Source organism: Lethenteron reissneri, chromosome 45, assembly GCF_015708825.2.
Source record: "Lethenteron reissneri isolate LAM-NWPU_2019-01 chromosome 45, ASM1570882v1, whole genome shotgun sequence".
NCBI lineage: Eukaryota > Metazoa > Chordata > Hyperoartia > Petromyzontiformes > Petromyzontidae > Lethenteron > Lethenteron reissneri.
The window spans coordinates 5630722-5654933 of NC_083823.1; the positions used below are offsets into that span (position 1 = coordinate 5630722).

General features: G+C 49.6%; 1 protein-coding gene across 1 annotated transcript in view; it reads left to right on the forward strand.

The window, feature by feature from the left end:
* Positions 1-24212, forward strand: part of LOC133353847 (mucin-19-like) — a 49478-nt gene that overhangs the window by 1240 nt on the left and 24026 nt on the right. Inside the window, exons 2-4 of the mRNA XM_061570287.1 lie at positions 1541-3617; positions 16197-16436; positions 18173-18315. Of these exons, the coding sequence (XP_061426271.1) occupies positions 1541-3617; positions 16197-16436; positions 18173-18306 (2451 nt within the window). The 3' untranslated portion in view covers positions 18307-18315. The remainder of the gene's footprint in view (positions 1-1540; positions 3618-16196; positions 16437-18172; positions 18316-24212) is intronic.

Consider the following 24212-nt stretch of genomic DNA (forward strand, 5'->3'; position numbering starts at 1 on the left):
GTTCTTCCAGTGTGGGGAGATGGCAGCCGGCGATCTTTTGGGCTGTGTTGATGACCCTCTGGAGCGATTTCCTCTGAGCCACTGTGCAGCTGGTGTACCATACACAGATGCAGTATGAATGCTCTCTAACCAGCCAGGGAGCTCAGCAATTAGAAGGTAGCGAGTTAAAATCCTGATTTGGGGTCTACTGTGCCCATCATCCCTCTGGGGTCGGCAAAAACAGGTACCACTTTGTGTGGGAAGTCAACAGTGGTTGCTCTTTGGATCGACTCACCACTGTCATAGGAATGTAGAATTTCCACCAATGCCTCAATGCTCGTTCAAGCAAGGACATCTATTTCACTCTGACTTAAGTAACATAATTGTTGCACTTTGCACGAAAAGTCGCTCATGAGATATTACATATGTATTATATTATCGATCGCATGTTTCTTTATTTCTTTAATCGTACGGCGTTATTGATGAACGTGTTGAGTTGTGCGGTTGAACAACTCCACCGTACAGCACGGGAATCCCAATATTTATTTATACTGCAGGAGGAATCCGATGAGCTATGAAGCTCTTTGTCACAGATGTCCATTTGGGACACGGGGACAGAACATCACGACAACAAGCGATACAAAATAACACGATAGTAGTGCAGAGCACAAGAAAGGTAAACGAATCACCAAAAAAACATACAAATAAATTTGTGATCGCGCGGCCGCACATTTTTCCTGCCTGGAATCAAACGGGACGTGACATCCACGGGAGCCCGAGCAAGAGCCATTTCCAACACAGCAAATGCGGTATTGGGGGGGGAGAGTGAAAATAAACCCCACTGCGTAATTGGCAAACTGCCTCACCGCTTGGGGCGTTTCACCCATTTCTAACAAGCGCCGCACGTTACAAAACGTTAACTTAACCCCCCCCTCCCCGTTCCGCGGGCAAATCGACGCGATCGTAAGACGCCCAACGGGATGTACCGCTCTCCTCCGTCTCTGCTCGTGGAGAATCTTCGGGAATTCCTCACAATGATTCACCCCCCCCCCCCCCATAGCCTTTGCAAACTGTCGGGGCAAGTGCTGATAAGGAACACCCACAAGGGCCGGTACGGCACACATGGAGATGGGTGGCCAACCACCTTTGCCTCCCCAGTGGCGATATATTTATACACTGCACCAGGTGCACATTTTTTTAAGTCGACCGAGGGGAGGCCCAGGACCCGTTCAGATAATCGTCGCTGGTGTTGGTGGCCGTGAGCAGGAATCGAACACGGGTCGCCGGGTTCATACCGCGGCGTGCTAACCGCTATATGAACAGTTGCCCGTTGGATAGACTCTCCACAACCGTAGGACTGTCAATTTACACAACTGGCTTGGGCTGTAAATGGGGGATGATAACCAATGGCTCGGTGATCATTGAACCAAAGAAAACACTGTGACAGTTTTGTTTTCGTTCTTCTAAATTACATTGGCGTCATTGCCTTAGCCACCCCCTCCTGCCCTCAACCTCCCCCACTCTTCCGCCCCCTGGCCCCCTCCCACCGCGCTACCCACAGGTGATCAGAAGCCGCGTGCCGACGACGACGATTACATCACGAAGAGGAGGATCCCTCCGCCGAAGCCCAAGCGTAACCCCAGCACCCGGCTCAGCGGCCTGTACGGCGCGAGGAGCGCCGCGTTGGCGCTGCCGTCGCGCCCGGCCTCCACGCCCGTCATCCTTGAGCGCTCCTGGGCGCGGCCGGGCCACACGGCGCTCAAGGACCACCACCCGCCGCCGTGACGACGACGACGATGACGAAGACGACGACGGAGAGCCGGTCTACATCGAGATGGTCGGCGAATTCGGCAGAGATGCCGAGCAGCAGGAGGAGGAGGACACGGCCACCGCAGCTGCCACCGCCGCCCCTGCCACCGTCGGCACTCCGGCGTCGCGGCCCGAGCAGGTGGAGTCGGAATACGAGGAGATGAAGTACTACCCGGTTTGCTTCTCCACGCTGCGAGAGCCTGCCGACCCGGGCAAGCGCGGCGCATTTGGCCTGCCCTGCTACCGGAGGCCGCAGCCCCACGGCCACGCCGATGCGACTAAGGGCTCGGAGGGCAGCGGTGGCGACGGGATGCGGTCGGGGCTCCGCGACGAGCTGGCCAACCGGATCCCGCCGCCCTTCCCCGAGCTGCAGCCACACAGGCCCCCTCTGCTGTCGCTGCCGCCAGAACCGGCTTCGGCGCCGTCGGCGGCCGGCGCCGCGGCGTGCCCCTCGGCCTCCGCGTTCGCTGACGTGGCCGATGCCAAGCAGGGTGGCGCGCCGGGCGCCAGCGCCGGTTACGCGAGGCCCCCTCCGGGCCCGTCTAAGGAGCTCGAGGCGCCGGGGAAGGAGTTTAAGGACGCGGAGAGGGAGGTCTGCGCCCCGCTGAGCAGGGGGGCCCTGAGCGGCGCCGAGCGGCCGTGCCCGGCTCCCGCGCAGCCGCCACTCCTGCTGCCGCCGCCGCCGTCCTCTAAACTGTCGTGCAAGCCGGGCCACGCTGGCCTGTGCCTTCCGGGACACGGCCAGGCGCCCAAGTCGTCGGCGTCCGAGATTTCTGATACGACGAGCCCCAAGATGCCTCTGGGCCACCACCGTCACCCAAAGTCCCACTCCTACACCGCGCCGGCCGCGGCAGCCACGGCGGCGGTGACGCACGCGGGGGGCTACGGCGCTCAGGCTCAGGTGTCCTCGCAGATGAAGGCAACGGCGGCGGAGGCCAAGGCCTACGATCCAAAGGCGGCCTGCCCGCGCGTCCACCGGCCCCAGGAGGTCACGGGGTTTCATGCTCCGCACGTTCCCAAGGCCCAGTCCCTAAAGAGCTGCCAGGTCAAGGCCCAGACCTTCCCGCAGCCGCACGGGGCCTACAAGCCAGCCTCCGGCCAGGCCAAGCTCCAGGACTACGCACGGGCCAGACCTCCAGCCTACTCACAGGCCCACCAGCCCCCAAACTATGCACAGGCCACGTCCGAGATTTACACGCTGGCTCAGTCGCTGGCCTTCTGCAGGGTGCAGTCGCAGAGCTGCACAAAGTTCCAGTCGATGGCCCCGCAGGCGAATAGCCACCGGCCTTGCGTGCAAACACAGTTCAGCGTGCCGCCGGCCGCCAAGGCACAGCCGGGCTCTTCGCAGCAGCCCAACCACCACCGCTACTTCTGCCAGGAGACGCACATCACCACCTACTCGCGCGGCACGCCGCACGCCACTGGCGGCTCCAAGAGCCACACCGTGCCGCCGCACGCCAAACTCGGCTCTGCCGCGTGGACGTCCGCGCAGGCGGCCGGGAATCCCAGGGCCGCTCAAGCCGAGGCCCAGGCTCGGACGCGAGCTCCGGCCACCGCCACCGCCGGCGTCGGCGCAGCTGCCGGCACAGGCGACGGCGAATCTGGGCACAACCAGCAGGGCAGCTGCGTGCGGGCGCAGCACACACAGACGTACCCGCAGAGCAGGGCCCACGGCGACGCGCGTTTCGGGTACCGCCAGCAGCACCACTCGGCGGTGGCGGCGGCGGCGGGCGGCAGGCCTCTGACGAGCCCACTCGACGACCTGGCCTTCGTGCTCGTTACGGGCAGGCCTGCGCTCAGGTCGTCACCAGCCGGCAAGCAGCTTAACGGTGAGCAGCCTTTGTTTGCTGTCGTCGTTGTTGTTGTTTTCTTGTTGTCATTGTCGTCGTTGTCGTCGTTGTTGTCATTGTTGCTCTTCTTGTTGTAATTGTCGCCATTTTCGTTGTCGTCGTTGTTGTTGCTATTCTTGTTGTTAATGTTGTCGTCATCATTGTCGTCGTTGTTGTTGCTATTCTTGTTGTTAATGTCGTCATCATTGTCGTCGTTGTTGTTGATGTTGTTGCTATTCTTGTTGTCATTGTCGTCGTCATCATTGTCGTCGTTGTTGTTGCTATTCTTGTTGTTATTGTCGTTGTTGTTGTTGTTGCTATTCTTGTTGTTAATATCGTCGTCATCATTGTCGTCGTTGTTGATGTTGTTGCTATTCTTGTTGTCATTGTCGTCGTCATCATTGTGGTCGTTGTTGTTGCTATTCTTGTTGTTATTGTCGTCGTTGTTGTTGTTGCTATTCTTGTTGTTATTGTCATCGTCATCGTTGTTGTCGTTGTTGTCATTGTTGTTGCTAATCTTGTTGTTATTGTCGTCGTCATCATTGTCCTTGTCGTCATCATTGTTGTTGTTGTTATTCTTTTTGTCATTATCATCGTTGTCGTTGTTGTTGTTATTCTTGCTGTCATTGTCGTCGTCATCGTCGTCGTCGTTGTTGTTGTTGCTATTCTTGTTGTCATTGTCGTCGTCATTGTTGTCGTAATCATTGTTGTTGTTGTCGTTGCTGTTGCTATTCTTGTCATTGTCGTCGTCATCGTTGTTGTTGCGAGTGCGTGCTTCCTGCTTCTTCGACAAAATTCTGGTGTTCGTCTTTCTTGACTGGTGACAACCGCCAACTTTACACAAAAACACATCGTATTCAAAGCTTTGTTGCTGAACTTACTTTTTTTTCTGACGGTGTTCCGAGTCCATGCCTGGTGGGATTGTTTTTGTTACATTGTAAGCTCTGGTTGTTGTCCCTGTTGTTTGTTAAATGTGTCGGAGCCTATAGAGTGTTTTTTTTCTGTTTCTCATGATTTCTGAGCGCATGACCAAAGGTCCGAAGCTCCTGATCACTTTCTCATGAAGAAACCCAGGAACCGATACAATGAGAAAGATCCCCCGTGTAACCTTAAGTCTGTTGAGGGCAAGTGCTGTTAGCGAGCACCTATGAAGGCCGGAACGCCACACGAGGAGGTGGGTGGCCAGCACCACGCTCGGCACCACCTTTGTCCCCCTAGTGGCGATGTTTATACACTGCACCAGATACTCTGTAGAGGCCTAGTCGGCCTAAGGGAGGCCCAGGACTGGTCCAGATATTCGCCGCTTGTGTTGGTGGTTGCGAGTGGCAATCGAGCTCAGGTCGCTGGGTTCATAGCGCAGAGCACTGACCACTACAGAAACAGTTGTTCTGCGGTCCATAATAGAGGTGTTTTTGGGTTAGTTCACGAAAAATATAAAAACGTGTCCACCCAACACCGCCAACTAGTAAGGGTTGTCACGTAAACAGAACATGCCAATTCGTCACTAGTACAGCACACCCGTGTGTTGGAGAGCCAAGCCACAACATTTACAATCTGAGTACGACGTTTCACCAGTAATTACAACCAGCTTCATCAGGCGACAGCCAGATTTGTGGAGAAGTCTAACTGTTTCGTTGTAGAGGCGTAGATGTGTTAACCAACCTTCTGCGCTCTTGCACAATGTGGGGGGGGGGGGGGGGTATTACTGAGGCAAAGTAGATTATGCATGTGCATTGTCCGTTTATCTATTTCATTACTTATATTGTCCACAACGCTAATTGTGTTTTGTTTGTTGTATATTATTGCATCAAACTAGGACCCCGCATCTCAAAGAGAGGATTCCTTGGCTATAAAGGTCTGGCCGTTCACCAACAATGATTCAAACAAGCCTCACTCTATTCTACTTTGTATTTAGGAAGTGCCTTTCACCAAGGCGCTTAACAATGTTCGCTGACTATAGCGCAACATGGCAAGATAAGGGATGGGGATCGGGTAGTGACTAGGGCAGAGGGAGCGAGGTGGAGGCATCAAGGGCGTTAGGTGGTGCTGGTAGGGGTGGCGGAAGAGGAAGGGATACGGCGAGGTAGAGAAGAGAGATAGGATTACCTGAGGGCAATGCAAGAATAGGAAAGTGAGGGGGGTGGGTGGAGTCGGATGTGGAGTTGGAGTTGGTTCCAGTGTAAGGGGGCAAGTGGAGAGAAGGAGTGAAAGCGAGACTGGGCGAAGGGTGGAGGAGGGACAGCAAGAAGATATGCAGCCTGTGACCGGAGCAAGGCATGATGGGACACATAAGGAAATTAGAGAAGGCAGGTAAGGGGAAGGGGGGGGAGGCAGTCCATGCAAAGCTTTGAAAGCTAAGGCGAGTCATTTAAAAGAGGTAGCGGTGATAGATAGGAAGGCGGTGAAGTTGTTGAAGGAGTAGGGAGCAATGGGTGGTGACGGGGGGAGGTTTAAGACGGCGGGGTGCGAGTTTTGAATTTGTTGTCGAGGGGCGAGGGCGTTGGCAGGGAGACCGACCAGGTGCGAGTTGCAATAATCCAGACGAGTGAAGACTCAGGGGAGTGCACAAGAAGTTTGGCGGCGGTGATGGTGACGAGAAGATGATGCGAGTGGCGTTGGCGATGCGGGACGTGAAAAGAAATGAGGAATCAAGAGGTGACGCCAAGAATTTGGACGGAAGCGATCCGAGTTGGACTGAGCGGAGGGAAAGATATGGAGGGGTTAGGAGGAGGAGGAAGAGAGCGGGAGAGCGGGAAAAGTAGAGCCACGGTGATTTGGAAGGGTTAAGGGAGAATAAATGTTGTGTCATCCATGCTTGGATGGCCATTAGGCAGGATGAGATGCGGTCGCAAAGGTCGGGGGTAAGAGCCTTGAAGGAAAAGACGATTTGAGTGTCGTCGGCAAATGGGTGATACGAGAGATTGAAAAAAATTAACCCGTAAAAACAAAGTTTTTCACTATAAATCCTTTATATGCGTGGCGGCTAGAGTCCTCTCGTCCTCTGGCTTGAGATGGCTGCCACCTATGGGTCAGATGATTGCCTGCCACCATTAAGCAATTGGTAATTAAATATACTTTTTTTTCCTAAAAAGTGTAACATTTTGGAAAAAAAATTTCACGAAAATTAATTGTCACGCACAACGAGTCTGTGTGCAAAATGTCAGCTCGATCGGATCACGGGAAGTGGGTTATAAAACGACCGAAAAATTTGCACGGTCGTAAGCGCGCAAGCAAGCAAGCGCGCAAGTGAACTTAATATAAAGAATTTAAAATGAAAGGACAGGCTCGAGGGGGGGGGGACACACGTCTAGAGGGAGAACAGATGAGGACTCAGCGCAGAACCACCCTGGGGGGGGGGCAACCGTAACGGGGGAGAGGAAGAGCCACGGTTCATGGAGACAGTGGATGAAACGAGAAGTGAGTTAAGAGCGGCGCTGCATAGCAAGGCACCGAATGCCGAAACCGGGCCATGGTTTGCTCGTGCTTGATCAACCCCGCTGAAGTGATGCACTCCCAAAAGGCTGTGGGGGCCCAGTGGGTCGCGTGAAGAAAATCACGTTCATTTTTGCATGCGCTGAGACGGTTATATAAGGGAGACGAGCTGTGTGTAATGCACCTTGTGCCGAGCGACTTACCTATCCACCTCCTTACCAACCCACCCAATATACCAATCTATACCCACTTGTCTATTTATCACAACACCTGCCCATCTCCCCACTGATCTACCTGTGCAACACAAAGACCCCCCCCCCCCCCCCCTGTATAGCCTGTAACAGACTGTAAGGGCAAGTGCTGTTAGCGAGCACCTATGAAGGCCGGCACGGCACACGAGGGGGTGGGTGGCCAACACCACGCCCGGCCGCCTTTGTCTCCCTAGTGGTGATGTTTACACATCGCACCAGGTACTCATTTGAGGCTGAGTCGACCTAGGGGAGGCCCAGGACCTGTTCAGATAATCGTCACAGACACGCACAGATAGACAAAGACACACAGACACACACAGACAGACAAACACACTGACACACACGTACGTAACATAGGGGCCGTCCATAAATGACGTCACGCACCTGGGGGGGGGGGGGTCAGACATTTGTGACGATGTGTGACGAGGGAGGGGGGTTTGAGAAATATGACGTCACATAAAAATGCGCAACTTTAAATAAATATAGACAACACGTTCTACTTAATTAAATATACTTTTTTTTATAATGTTTTCTCCTACAACATCAGCGCCACCTTGAATACGTGACGCCGTGTGACGAGAGGGGGGGGGGGGGTCAAAAACCGTCCAAAATCGCGTGACGTCATATATGGACGGCCCCATACACACACAGTGACACATAAAGAAACACACAGACACACACACAGGTACACACAGACACACACACAGGTACACACAGACACATGCACAGGTACACACAGACACACACAGGTACACAGACACACACACAGGTACACACAGACACACACAGACGTGCACACACAAACCAACCGCTGCACTGCTGCTCCCCACAGCTACCTGTGCACTCACCTAGCAGCCCCTCCCCCCACCACCACCGCCAAACCTCTCACGGACATTTCTTGGTGTATTTAAACAAATAAAAAGTCATTTCAACCATGAACCGTAGCCACTTGCGGTACCGTCATTTAAGCACTTAATTAAGCATCGCAAAATAAGCTGCCCTATGAGTTTAAAACGACGCGTAAACAACACGACAGCTTCAACCGAACCCGCGTCGCCGACTGTGCTGATGCCCCCCCCCCCCCCACAAAGACAAAGATCCCCCGTATAGCCTCGACAGACTGTTGGGGCAAGTGCTGTTTGAGAGCACCTATGAAGGCCGGCACGGCACACGTGGGGACGGGTGGCCAACAGCGGTGGCGATGTTTACACACCGAGTTGAACCTCGGGGGGAGGTCCATGAGCGGTGGAGATAACCCTTGCCGCTGTTGGAGGCTGCGAGCGGGAATCGAACTCGGGTGGCGCTAACAGCTCTCCCGCAAGGGCCCGGAGGTCACGCGGCTCGGGATTTTGTGGCCCAACGCCGCTCCGCACGCACGCGGTGCCCCACGTACCAATTGCCCTCCGCGCCCCACCGTCGCTGATGTAGCTCAGTGGGCCTTCTTACCTAGTAAAATACAAAAACAATACTCTTATTTTTTTTAGCGGTAAAGTCACGTAGGTAAAAAAATGAAATAAAAATTAATAAAAATAAAATAATAATAAATCACCACGTTTCGAAGGCAACACAAGTCTCCGTCATCAGGTGGGACCGTCACAGCTAGATTAGTAAATCGTCACGGCTAGATTAGTAAATCAAATTTAGTAAATCTAGCTGTGACGGTCCCACCTGATGACGGAGACTTGTGTTGCCTCCGAAACGTCGTGATTTTTAAATCCTTTATATTAAGTTCACTTGCTTGCGCGCTTACGACCGTGCAAATCTTTAGGTCCTTTTTTTAACCCACTTCCCGTGATCCAATCGAGCTGACATTTTGCACACAGACTCGTTGTGCGTGACAATCTATTTTCGTGAAAAAAAATTCCAAAATGTTACACTTTGTAGGAAATTTTTTTTAAATATTTAATTACCAATTGCTTAATGGTGGCAGGCAATCATCTGACCCATAGGTGGCAGCCATCTCAAGCCAGAGGACGAGAGGACTCTAGCCGCTACGCATATAAGGATTTATAGTGAAAAACTTTGTTTTTACGGGTTAATTTTATTATTATTTTATTTGTATTAATTAAAATTTCATTTTTTTACCTACGTGACTTTACCGAAAAAACTAAGAGTATGGATCCTTGCAGTCACGAAAGCTTCAAATCTAGAATACAAAAACAATATTTTTCGATTTAAAGCTTTCGTGACTGCAGGGATTCATCTTCTTGGTTCTTTCGGTAAATTCACGTAGAATGGAAATAATAAAATAATAAAAATAAAACATAATAAAATCATTCTCACGACGTTTCGGCCACAACGCAAGCAGCCGTCCTCAGGTGAAGAACAGACGCTGTCTTTCTGACAGACCTGTTCTTCACCTGAGGACGGCTGCTTGCGTTGTGGCCGAAACGTCGTGAGAATTATTTTATTATGTTTTATTTTTATTATTTTATTATTTCCATTCTACGTGACTTTACAAAAACAATGTTTAGCTCTTGGTTGTATAGCTCAGGAGGTTGAAGCCTGGGGGTAGCGCGCAGTCGTGTGACCCACCAGCGCCTACCGGGCAGTTGTCGGCGTGCGGCTGCGAGCGCGGTGAAGTGCCAGGGGGTGGCAGCACAGCGATAGGTGTGGAGGAGGGTGTACGACACCTCTGTCCACTTCTGAGATCTGACCAAAAATCTATGATCGTGAAACCAGGTGCGCTCCGCAGATTAAACTGTTTGACAATTTTGTTTTATTCTACCAGCTAAGGCACACTAAGTTATATTGCTGTTTTTTCAGACGTGACCTGCCTGCTAATGCTAGCTCAACGAAGTGGCTTCTCGTATGGAAATGTATAGCAGCCAAATACTCTAAACGCGTGTTTCTAAATATGGAGGGAAAACCAGAGGACCCGGAGAAAAATTCACAACCACGGGGAGAGAGAGACACTCAAACTCCAAATATACAGCAGGGGTCAGGGTCTGGATCGAACCCACCACCTCCATGAATACCAGGCGAGGGAGTTAACATCTCGCCACCGCAGGTACCCCAGATAGATTTGCTCCAAGCTCTGCGGTTGAGTGTGTTGATTGAATCCATCTGTGAAGAGTTTCTAGCGGTACACCCTGGCATACTAAGTGGGTTATCCAGGTGCTTCAGTTCCTTGCAGTGCGGCTTTTATAGGTAACAATCTTGTTTCTTTTTGTTTGCATTTTGACTGCTTGTGTTGTGGTTATTGCAAACATGACCCCTTGTATAATGGTGTCAGTTTTTGTACCAGGTGAAAGGGTAAAAACCTATTACTATATTTTGCTACTGGTAAAGGAGGTCTCATAGTGTGTTAAACTTCTTTCGCACCGTTACGTAGCCGACAGTGCCAATCGGAGGTCTTGCACAGACCACGGAATTTGAGACACGATCGAGGGAGCAGCTGCTGCCCTCTGCGTGCAGAGCGCAAACTTCAACAACAGAATGAAAACGAAGAAAACGGGCCCTTTCTGGCAATAATACCGATGTCAAGATGTTCAATACAATTTATACATAAGCAGACGATAACACATCCTTCCTATCTTGATGTGAAGCTTTCGTGACTGCAGGACTCCATACTCTCTGGTTCTTTCGGTAAAGTCACGTAAATAGAAAAAAAATAATAAACGAAAAGAAAACACGACGTTTCGGTCGCAACACAAGCGTCCGTCTTCATCCTTCCTATATTTGTGTTTTTTTAGACGAATGTTTTCTTGTTATGAACACGTGTGCCATGAGATGGTTAAAGGTGCAGCCCTGCAATTACTTGCTCAGGCCCAGGATCAATGGACTACGCATGTACACTAAACTTCTTTCGCACCGCACGTATCCAACCGTGCGCATCGGAGGCACGGGGGAAAGGGAACAACATAACTGCACACAAAAAGCAGTTCTTTCTAAATTAGTTGTGAAACCTTGATTTAAAAGTGAATAGCTCCCAGTGGCTTTCTACTATAGGGGGGCCCGAGAGGGCATTTGTCGTTCGGCATTGTTTGTTCCGTTTAATACAAGTAGAGACGAAGCGAGTCACGCCTGCTGCCAGACAGATAGTTGGGATAAAGAGTTGGACTGCCACTTTACACCACGGCCGGATTAAGGTTCTTGTAGGCCCTTAGACACTTCTGTTTAGTGGGCCTTCAGTGATAACTTTATACAGTTGACGCTGCTTGCCCATGCTACTACTACCGCCGCCGTCACCCGCTTGATTGTGCGAAAATCATCATTTGAAGATGTTATTTGCTAATTTTGCAATGAAAACAAAATCTCTAAAAGTTCATCTTCAGGGTTTCATTTCTCTCACATTATGAAAAAAAACCGATTGCCATTACTCTGCCTATTTGTATATACACTCTGTGCCTAGCCTTGCTATGTAAAGATATTTATTCAAGTGTTTTTTTTATCATACATACATGCAAACAAACAAAAACATGGTCAAAATATGTTCTCTTACGCCCTTTAGTTTTCGTAGACCCTAGACACAATGCCTACTGTAGCCTCTTGGATAATACGACACTGCTTCACACTATGGGGACCTGATTAGAATGACATTACAACTAAAATTACGGTTAACGATGTACCGTACAGTTTTAAATTTGCGTTTTATGAACGATTACCTATTTATTACCCGAGTAAACTTGCGAACTTTGGGGCAACTTCGACAAACGGTTAGAACAATGGAACCAATTTCGATTTAAAGCTTTCGTGACTGCAGGGATTCATCTTCTTGGTTATTTCGGTAAAGTCACGTAGAATGGAAATAATAAAGTAATACAATTATTTTATAATGTTTAAATTTTTATTATTTTATTATTTCCATTCTACGTGACTTTACCGAAAGAACCAAGAAAACTGAACCAATGTCGGCACAACTGTCGGCACAACTGTTGGACCGACGTCGGCACAATATCGGTGCAACGTTCCATGTTTACTTGACAGGGAGCTGTTGATTAACAGACGAATCCTTCAGTGATAAAAAAAGTTTCAGAATAAATCATCTCAAGTGCGCTTAGCGTGCGAGCGCGTTGCGTGAGCTAGACGTTGCCTAACGTCTGAATTCTCAACAAACGGCGGTCTCTTCTTGTAAACGGGCCGTGAGAGGCTTAATTGCTGCTTGCTTACGAAAATTCATGAAAGTAACCAAAGCGGCAGCGCACAATGGATAATCTTAACAGTGGCGCGGTGATTCACATTTCTGGGTCATACGATGCATTCTTTGCGTTTGTCGCTATGCAGACCTTTTCCCGATGTGCACCTGGTTTACACCTGAGGACGTGCTCTGTGATTGCGTTTACGTGTGAATACGCGTATTCGTAAGGCGCAGCACTGCAAGTACACGCTCATGCCACTGCTGGTGGAAGATACTCCACCGGAGGGACATTCTAGACAGCTCCTCGACATGGGAGGATATTTTAGCCGACCCTCCAATGCTGGCAAGATGTCTTGAAAGAGGTGGTAGTACCCACACTAACACGTAGGCTTTTGCAACCAATATCATCCATAATACAGGGTTTAGTTTTGGTTTTATATCGCGTAAATATATAAATGTGTCTGTCGTTAAACCCGCTGTACTAGGACAGCAACACCGGTGTGTTGGAGAGACAAGCCACAACATTTAAAATCTGAGTACGACGTTTCGCCAGTAATTACAACTAATTACAACTAGCTTCATCATATGACCTAACCCCCCAAAAAACACCTGTATTGTGGAGTTACCCACACTTTACCCCACCACGCACGACCCGCCGACCGACACAACTGCGGTGAAGCCTAGTGATAGGTTGTTACCCTTTCAACTGGTACAAAAACTGACACCTTTATACAAGGCATCATGGTTGCAATAACCACAACACAAGCAGTCAAGATGCAAACAAAAATAAACAACTCTGATAATGATAATGATATGCACTGTCCTTGAAGTTGATTGGTCCACACCCGAGACAGCTTTTCTTAGAGCCTAGTCTCCATTGGTGTTGGACCAGATGACGCCAAAAGGCGTACAACCTAAAGAACAGCGCACTATCAGAGTATTGAGAGCTCGGGGTAAGCATTTACACTGAGACCTCCTTTACCAGTGGCAAAATATAGTGATAGGTTTTTAACCTTTCAACTGGTACAAAAACTGACACCTTTATACAAGGCATCATCTGGTCCAACACCAATGGAGACTAGGCTCTAAGAAAAGCTGTCTCGGGTGTGGACCAATCAACTTCAAGGACAGTGCATATCATTAGCAAGGTTGTTTATTTTTGTTTGCATTTTGACTGCTTGTGTTGTGGTTATTGCAAACATGATGCCTTGTATAAAGGTGTCAGTTTTTGTACCAGTTGAAAGGGTAAACACCTATCACTATATTTTGCCACTGGTAAAGGAGATGTCTCATAGTGCGGTGAAGCCGTTCGTTAAAAAAAAAACTACACCAGGAAATATCGAACCGAGGGGTCGGTCGGTCGGTCGCCATCACGCCACTGTCGGCAGCTCTGCCCGTCTATTCGTAAATTAACGTCCGGCGCAAATGCTCGCAGCTCGGATATGGGGGTCATAATGCGAAAGAGCCGTCCTCATAGTGCCAACTTCCTTTCTATATTTAACCCGAGACCCTGGGAGGGACGACTAACCGCGGAGTGGGGTCAGGTCTGCGCGTTGCCAACCTATGACCTACGACCTGAGGGTGAAATTCCCTCCTGGCCCTACCCCCTCCCCCCCCCAGCGCCTTCCAGAGACAGAGCGCATCGGAGGGTCCCTAAAACAATTCCACGAACAAAATAAATTGTGAATGCATCGAGCTTGATATGAAATAAAAACCACTTCACTGAAAGTAAATGGCCCATAAATGTTTTTATTCATCGGGTGTGCTGCAGAGATTATGCAACCGACAAATCTAACCTTGTGAGTTGCGTAACAATCTGAACAATTGTACGTCTTCGGCAAACCGAGGAATTCCAGGCATCTGGAAAACTCGCTGCCCGAGCGCGGTGGGAGTGATCGGGGTTATGCCCGGGTATTGAATTAACACGCCAAGCTGCAAAAACGTCCCATTTTAAGATCTCTTCTTTATAAAACCCCTGCCGTTCCGAGTCTCAGCCGTGCGGCACCTAAACTAAATTATTTACTACACTATTTTTTATTCTACCAGCTAAGGCCCACTGAGCTATGTAGCTTCTTTGCCAGAAGCGACTTGGCCACAAATGATAGCTCAACGAAGTGGCTTACCACGCGGACATTTATAGCAGCCATATACTCTGAACGCGCGTTGTTGTTGATTCTAAATGTGGAGGGGAAAACCGTAGGACCCGGAGAAAAATCCACGCAACCACGGGGAGAACATGCAAACTCCAAATATACTGGCGTCAGGGTTGAGATCGAACCCACAACCTCCTGTATACCAGGCAAGGGATTTAACATCTCGCCACCGTGGCTCCCTGGCAAAGACGCCTCTCCATAGATAAAGTGGTGGGGGGGGTGGTGGGGTGAAGTGATGGGGGGGGCTTCAATCGAAAACCCCTCACCCACAACAATGTGCTGATGCACCGCTAACTGTCCCGAAAAATCACTTCCTTGAGAGACGCTTAAAATGAATAAGTGCCACGGTTGAATGACGGCGCAGGCAATTTGTTTTTTAGGATTTTTTTTTCTTCTTCTGCTGCTGTGCTTTAGAGTCCGCTGGGAATTTGTCAAGGCCTAAATTAAAATGCAGTTAATGCATTATTAATGGGGGGGGGGGGGTGTGGGGCGGGGGGGGGGGCATAGGAGGCAAGGGGCAGGGGGGCATTTGCACACTAAGATGATGGGGTTGGTGAGCGAGTAGGGGGGAGAGGGGATTTAACCATCCTGGGTGGAGTGTTTCCTGCATTCGTTTTTTTTTCTTGCAGAGGAAACGAATTCACTTGTTCGCTTGAGAATTAAAAAATAACAATCGCCTCTCTCTTGGTGTGAAACTCCGCAGTGAATTCTCAAGCAACGCGGACAGAGATCTACAATGCACACAGTTATAGATTTGAAGCTTTCGTGACTGTAAGGATCCACACTCTTTGGTTTTTTCGAAAACAAATACATTAAATCACGACGTTTCGGAGGCAACACAAGCTTCCGTCTTCAGGTGGAACCTGTCACAGTAAAAATCACTGTTTCACCTGAAGACGGAGGCTTGTGTTGCCTCCGAAACGTCGTGATTTAATGTATTTGTTTTCCTTGTTAACCTACGTGACTTTACCTGAAAAAACCAAAGAGAATGCACAGTGTCACTTATGACCGTGGTCTGTAGCCAAACTCTTTTTATACAAATATATAAAAAAAACTGCGTCTAATTGGCATATATTGTATGTGTTTACCGCGTTACAATGGGCACTCAAAGAGGATTTTTTTATAATATATATTTGTCAAACGTGCGTGGTATTTCATGACAATTATATCGTGGAACACTGGAGCCTGCGCTCCTTCAGCGGACGCGGTGTTATTGACGGTCTGCGTCGAGCCACTTTGTTATTCGTGCATGTGCACCACTGGCGACGCAGTGTCACCAAGCAGCTTTGTTTAATTCATGAACGCTCACGTCCTTTCAGTTCAGCAGAACAGAGGTGAATAATGCAGAGGGTCCTCAAAATAACGCGAGTGGATCTCACCGTGGTGCCCGACAGACAACTGTTTTTCGGGCACCCATCAAAAGAAGAGAATTGTAATTTACCTTCAATCTTTCTCCCCAAGGTCAACAAGGTCAACACCGACTCGTAACGCCACGCGCCAGTGCCGTCCCCCTTTGATTCTCTACCGCCAGCGGCATCGACCGCTGTGTCTCCGGCTTTGGGCATTGGCAGAATCAGCTTGATAATCGTCCACGCTCGCCAGCGATGTTCATCTCTCTCTGTTTTTATTTTCCCCCCGCGCGTGCGCCCGTGCCGTGCCGCAGCGTCGGTAGAAGACATTTGCGACCGGCTCAACGGGAACGTGCGAGCGGAGAGAGAGTACCGCACGGGGACGCCCGGCGTCGGACGCCACAGCACGGCCACCGCCACCGTCACCACCGTCGTCACAGCAGCAGCCGCCGCCGCCACCGCCACAACGACGACGACGACAACGACAACAACAGCCGACTCGCGAGCCAACAACAGCAACATTCACCCGTCCCCGGATCCGGCAGCCGGCACAGGTAACGGGGGTGAACGTCCGGTGGGCTAGGGCCCAGGGAAGGTCGGGGGCCACAACAACATCAACAACATGAACAATCTACATTATCATAAATGATGCGAGTGATCTCATGTATGTTGAACTTCTTTCGTAGCAACACGTCGGCTTTCGCGAGCAATATCCATAATCGAGGTTCTTGGAATCGGTCACATAAATATAAATGTGTCGTTAAACCCACCACCACCCAACACAGCCAATTAGTAAGGTTTGTCACGTAAACAGAACGTGCCAATTCGTCACTAGTACAGCACTAACCGGTGTGTTGGAGAGCAAATCCACAACATTTACAATCTGAGTACGACGTTTCGCCAGTAATTACAACTAGCTTCATGACGGTGCGAGTGACAAACCTTACTAATTGGCTGTGTTGGGTGGTGGCGGGTTTAATGACACATTAATAAACAGGGTGCTTCGAAAAATTGTTTACCCTTGTGTGGGACTATCGTTTTTAATGGAAAAAGAACGGATAATACTACACTGTAACATGATAACAAATGTATCATCATTGTCAACACATGCCTGATATGGTCTCCACATTTCTTGTGGTATTGTTGCAAATTCTCAGAAGTGTTAACATCTTTTTGAAGCACCCTGTATTAACGCGATCTAACCCAAAAAACCTGCATTATGGATGAGATTGGTGGCGAAAGCCAACGTGTAAAACAACACCACAGTTAGTCGATTGGTAGGCCCAAACACTCCTTGGAGGGGCTCTCCAAAGCTCCCTCTACTCGAGACCTTTGCACCAGCAGTGGCGAGAGAAGGCAACTGCAGGGCCGCACTCTGGTAGGTGACACGCCCGTGGGTAGTGCCTCTGCCGCCCGTCGCAAAGGTTCATTGTTCCAATCCGATGAGCCGCCATGGTTGCCGCTGCAGGTGCATTGGACGTCAAATACGCGCCCTCGGTCTCGCGTTGAAGGTCCCGTGACAGTCGCTCGGAGGAGAGGAAGGCCACCTGAGCGCTGGCGTCATGGCCCCAAACTTGGCAATAAAAAACAACTAAATTCACACCGTACGTTACTGAATTGAGATATGCATAGCAACCCCAGGGTGGGAGAAAAGAAAAAAAATAACTTAGCGCAGGACTCTTCTGAAAAAGAGCTGAAGATTTGCCGGTAAACAAGTAGGTGTCTTTGCCTACTCTGCGGGGCAATTTCCATATAGAACTGCAACCCAAACGCTTCTTTGCCCCAGAGAGGGAGGGCTTCGAGCCTGGACAGAGGAGAGAACTCTGCAGCCCCAGTGAGACCGATGAGCGTCCATCAATACCGACCGCTGCCCGCTCAATATGCACAATGGCCAATGTCCACAATCGCATTTCTTACAAAAACACACGCACAATACCTTTTGACACGAGCACCCCCCCACCACCCCCCCCCCCCGAGGGGTAAACAGATGTCTGATTTGCAGCTCTTTTCATAAAACCGGCGGCATTTTTGCATACACGTCGAGGAGCTGCGAGGCCTTGAAGCTAAATAATAGAGAAGGTCTATGGGAGAAGGCTTGACAATCAGTATTTTAATATGATTATAAACCCACTGGGTGCACGCAATTACCATGAATGCCCCCCACCCCCCGCCCCCCCCCCACCCCCAGGCCTGCCCCCACCCCACCCCCCATGATGCCCTCCAACTCCAACCCTCTCCACCGCCCTCCGACTCATCTTTGTTGCCGTTCTGGTCGCCCCCACCCAAACAGCGGAGTCGAGGGTCAGGGGTCACGTCACGGGACCGCCATCTGTCGCGTCCACTCCTCGGCCGCTCCCCTCGTCCGCCTCCTCGTCGAACCTCCACCCCTGCAGACGAAGGCCGCACTCGCAACCCCTGCCCTAGCGAACCCAGGTATGCCGGCCCTTGCCACCGTCAAAGAAAATTAAAGATCCTCCCCGTGTAATCTTAACGGACTGTTGAGGCAAGCGCTAGCTAGCAAGCACCTATGAATGCCGGCACAGCACACGAGGGGTGTGGGTGGTCGGCACGGCGCCTACCTGTCCAATTTTGTCTACACAGTGGCGATGTTTGAGGCTGAGTCGGCCTAGGGGAGGTCCCAGGACTGGTTCATATTATCGTTACTGGATGACCGTGAGCGGGAATCAAATTCGGATCGCTAGGTTCGTAGCACAGCGCGCTAACCACTACCTCCCACCTCCGATTGGCATGGTTGACTACGTATGGTGCAAAAGAAATTCAACATGCAAAGGACAACATACAAAGGAAATACAAGTAACAGAATAGATCAGCAGACAATGCGTCTTTTAGGTCAATACTTGTTTTTTGGTTAGGCCACGGGGTACATTTATGTCGACAAAATTGCCTGTTGCGTTCACACCGGAGGTCGCAAATGGGTTCTGATTCCTTACCCGTACCCATACCCGGCCGCATCAGGGTCGCAAGCGGGTTCCCGTACCCGGCCGGGTACGGGTAGCCGGGTATCGGGTAGGGTACGGGTATCGGGTACCCGATTGCGACCTCTGGGATGAAGCCATGTTGCAGGCGCGGGTGGGTTGATTCTAGGAACTTGAATTGTGAGAAAAGACAAGACGTTGGGAAATGAGTGACAAACGGTTACTCACCAGTGACTCACGGCCTACCCGTACCCCGCTGCACCAGGGTCACAAACGGGTACCCGTACCCATACCCGGCCGGGTACGGGTAGCCGGGTATCGGGTAGGGTACGGGTATTGACCCGATTGCGACCTCTGGTTCACCCGCTTCCTAAACGCACGGAATATACAAACGGGCAGCCAATGTAACACTGCCCTCATGAGCTATACATTGAGCAGCTAAAATTGATAATTATTCTGCACGTGTACCCCACGCTGTCAATCCATTGCTGGACGAGGGACTCCCTACGCCGTGATTGCTTGTCGGTATCGTTTGACCATACTTCACCATGCTGGTCAGTGTGGGTGGTGGGGCACGAGTGGGGGGTTGTTTGGAGGTCCAGGACCGGGGTTGAAGACATCACTCACAGCTGATGTTAGATGTTAGCCCTGGCCAGGAATGGAACTCGGGCGCCCAATTTGTAGTGCGGTGCACTAACCCCGCCGCACTGCCGCTCTCCATCGATTGCCTCTGTGCCATCAGCGTGTCAAGCGTACGAAACAAAAATGGGAAAACATCATCGCGAAAAACAACAAGTGGTGGTGATGTGACTTTGAATATCGTGTCGGTTGCCCACCGCAAGGCTGTGTGTGTTGTAATATTAAAAAAAGCGATGGTTGGATAGCCGACAGCCTGAGGGTCAAAAGTTCAACACAAACTGGCCGGCACAGCCTTCACAAGCTGTTGACCAATGCAGCATTGATTGCGTACAAGGAACAATTCTGCGCTGGTTTCAAAACAACTGTGCCCCCATCGGCAGGGTCAGGCTTGCTTGAATCAATGCCGGTGAGCTGGCGATCTTGCAGAGGCAACGACGGCCCCTCACGTCACGATGACTTTCCCCCGTTAATTTTGAGTCGAAGATTCTCGGTGGACACGCACGGAAGCGCTTCGACGCAAACAGTCGCTCGCGGCCGCTCGTCGACAACCTCGCCACGTCTCTTTTTTTCCCCCACGGTGTTTTTCCGTGCACACGCGCCCTCCCGGGGACTCATCTCGGCGGAGCCGAAGGGGGATGTCAACACCGGCGCAAACATTCCAAGAATCCGCCGTTTGTCTCCGCGCGATCGCGCAACGCAACACGCTCCGCCCCCCCCCCCGCCAACCTCGCACGCTTTGGCTGCGTGCTGCCTGCGGACCTACGGGAACTTGCGCCGCGCGTTACGAACTTGTAACTTTTGCTCTTTCCGCTAAGGGGGCGGATGAAACCTCTCCGGCGCACTTCTTGCCGCGGGGGGCTCGAGTGAAGGAAACTTTTATCGACGGGGCCCACGGTGCCGCGTCCGTCCGCGGGCTCGCGCCAAAAGCGTGGTGCCACGTCGCGGGGTGACCGGGGATGAGGGCAGGGGCAACGGCTAACGACTGTTGCGGAGTTTGGGTAACGGAGCTGCCAGCTATCGTTACCGTTGCCGTTCGTGTGGCCCACTGACCCGTGCGTCGATTTGACACCGACCCGCAAAAGTCGGCGTAACACCGACCGTTTGTTGGCTGCCGCCGAACGTTCAAACAGGCCCGTGCTTGAATGTGCTTGAGGAACCAGGGAAGTCCATGTGGCCACAGCAGATACTTGCTTGTGTTGCAAAACGAGCAGCAGCAGCAGCAGCACACCTATCTGTTTTTTTTTACGTCGCTCTCAGTTTACAAGCACATTCCACGACCGTTCTGTCCATCACGGCCTCTACAAAAAATGTTCAAACAATTATTTTCACGATTTTATTCTTGCGTATGGCAGCAGACAGTTTAGGAGCTAAAAGCCAATGTCGAGGTCTGCTGCTGGCCAGGACGAGAGGGCTTCAGGAGGGAGATAGTTCGTGTCGTTTTGCCGTTCCTCCTCTTCCTTTTAATGAGCGCAGACCACCGGTTTACTAAATAGTCCACAAGTTTAAGTTGCATGGCCATAATCGCACCGTGGCTTGTCGTTAATGTTATCTCCGAGTCTCTATGTTTAACTTCTTCTTGGTTCATTCGGTAAAGTCACGTAGAAGGGAAATAATAAAATAATAAAAATTAAATATGATAAAATAATTCTCACGACGTTTCGGCCACAACGCAAGCAGCCGTCCTCAGGTGAAGAACAGGTCTGTCGGGGAGACAGCAGTCTGAATTTCAGACGCTGTCTTTCCGACAGACAGAAACGTCGTGAGAATTATTTTATTATGTTTTATTTTCATTATTTTATTATTTCCCTTCTACGTGACTTTACCGAAGGAACCAAGAAGATGAATCCCTGCAGTCACGAAAGCTTTAAATCTAAATTTATGTTTAACTTCTTTAGCACCTTACGTAGCCAAACTTGCACATCGGAAGCGTGGTGTGTTCCTCGGAGTCTCAGTGCATCTCTGTGCGTCTCTACGGGTTTACTGTACGATCCATAGTTTGGGTTGCGTGGCTACGAGTCGCTCTGTGGCTTGTGTCTTGAATCTTCCGTTTGCGGAGGAGATGTACGCATCGGCCTGTTGACGCTCTGATGCGGTTGATGGTTCCACCACTGGTGTGTTTGAGGATTTCAACACCAGGAGATGCGATGTTTGGGACTTAAACTAGGAGGTGTTCATTCTGCACGTCCTCATTGTTCCACTCTGTTCGCCAACGTTCTTCCAGATCTGGGTGAGATTCTAGGATGGTGGCCGTGTTGGCAGTAGTGGTCAAGCACAGCAAAAGTAATTCTCAACTTTGGACCAATGTTGGGCTAATGTTGGTCCATACTCTTAGTTCTTTCGGTAAAGTCAAGTAGGTAAAAAATGAAATTAAAATTTATAAAAAATAAAATAAAAATCACGACGTTTCGGAGGCAACACAAGTCTCCGTCATCAGGTGGGACCGTCACAGCTAGATTAGTAAATTGTCACAGCTAGATTAGTAAATCAAGATTAGTAAATATAGCTGTGACGGTCCCACCTGATGACGGAGACTTGTGTTGCCTCCGAAACGTCGTGATTTTTATTTTATTTTTTATTAATTTTAATTTCATTTTTTACCTACGTGACTTTACCGAAAGAACTAAGAGTATGAATCCTTGCAGTCACGAAAGCTTCAAATCTAGAATTAATGTTGGTCCCACAGTTCCAACCACATCCGAACCTTGGCACAATACGAATTTGCTTTACCCTTTCTGGAAATTAGACAGGTGTTAAAGTGTTCAAACTTGCATTGCATTTGTGCTGTTCGCCTTTTGGCATTCTCTGGTCTCACACTGGTGAGATAAGGCCATAAAGAAGGCTGTCTCTGGAGTAGGCAAATCAGTTTCAAAGACAATGCCATATACTTTTTTTACCAAAGCATGTTTGTTCGCGTGTTTTGCCACAAGTATGTGTGGTTAATGCAGACTTAATGTCTTGCAATAGGTATCTATTTAGTGTTAGAACAGCTTAAGACCTGTTTTATTGCCGAAAAAGGGTAAATCCATTTTTTCCCATCATTTTTATCCTAGCAAAAAAAGGTCTCATCGATATAACTATTCATATGCCAATTTAAAAATGTTCATAATTTTTATTCATCAGGAACTTTTTTTTCTTACCAGGCCCCAGTGCGGTCTCCAACTCTTATTTATCCACTCTCTGGCCTCTCTGTTTACTAGCTATTAAGACGGACCATTGCCCAAAACATCACCTATTATACGTTTCCTTATAAGGCCACGGTGTTATTGAGAAACGTGTTGAGCTCTGCTCATGAAAACGTGGACAGCCCCATGTGCGTTGTGCACAGCAACAAACAAGGTCCGTGGATTTGACGGACAAATTAAGAATTCCCTTCCGTGCCTATTTCAATACGAGCAAGAGAAACAAAAACATGTTGGTTACATTTGCACATCAGATGTGAAGCCGCAACAAAAAAAAACCACAGGCAGCTAATCAGCTCACCTTGACCTTTACACTCTGACCCATGCAGCTTGCCCCAGGAATCCAATCAAAACAGCCGTCAACCTTTGACCCCTATCCGTCATATTGCTCACAGTGGCGGGAAATGACATTTAGAAAAATTAGATAACATCAATCCAGTGTTCATAAATTGTCGGGTAAAATTGTGAGTGATGTGATCATTACTGAAATTCAATTTCACAGACTGTAAAATATATATAAACAATTGAAATGCGAATCTTGAGAGAAAGCAAACATTTCTTGGCATCTTTAATAATGTTCACAGCTTAAGATATTTTTTTCAGTAAACAAAGGTTAAAGCATTCCTTCATCCATATGTCATTTTTTTATATATATCCTATGTGTTCCAAGTCGCTCAGCCACTCAGAACACACACATATATAAGATCCTAGCTAGGGGGTTGACTCAACCCATCATAGGGTTAATAAAACAAGTTCCACTTCCTGGGGTAATCAGCAGTGGTTGTCCTTTAAGATAGCCTCACTCCTGCCATACAAATGTGGAATTTCCACCGCTGGCTCAGGGTTGTGAACAGATGATGAGCGCACTGCCTGCATGCTCACATGATTGCGAAATCACTTCTGACTTTTTCCCGTCTCTTGCCACTGCGCCAATTGTGCCATCACTCTTTCCCCTGCAGAGGGCAGCTTCAGTCCACTTGTAAAATGTACTGAAGAGCCAGACTTGAACTTTAAACGTGTACATATATTGAATATTCATAATCAACGTTTTTGGGTTAGATCGCGTTACTTATAAATGTGTCGTAACCCTCCACCACCCGACACGGCCAATCAGCAAAAAAAGTGTCACGTTGACAAAAGACAAATAGTTCACTGCTTTAGCCCACCGGTGTGTTGAATCGTGAAACCACAACATTTACAATTTTTGAGTACGAGGTTTCGCTGGTAATTGCATCCAGCATCATCGGGCAATTCGCGAAGAGAACTATTTGTCTTTTGTCAACGTGACACTTTTTTGCTGATTGGCCGTGTCGGGTGGTGGAGGGTTACGACACATTTATAAGTAACGCGATATAACCCAAAAACGTTGATTATGAATAATATTGGTCGCGAAAGCCTACGTGTTAAATATACTGAATATGTACGTCACAATAGTAATAATTGCTTGACACGTGACGGGGATAAAGTGCGGCCCTGCAATTGCTCGCTTGCGTGCCCGCTGCTGCCAGCGTCTACTCTCTGTGAACACCGCCGCGAAGAGGGTATTGCTGCCTCCACTTCCGCGGTGTCAAGACCT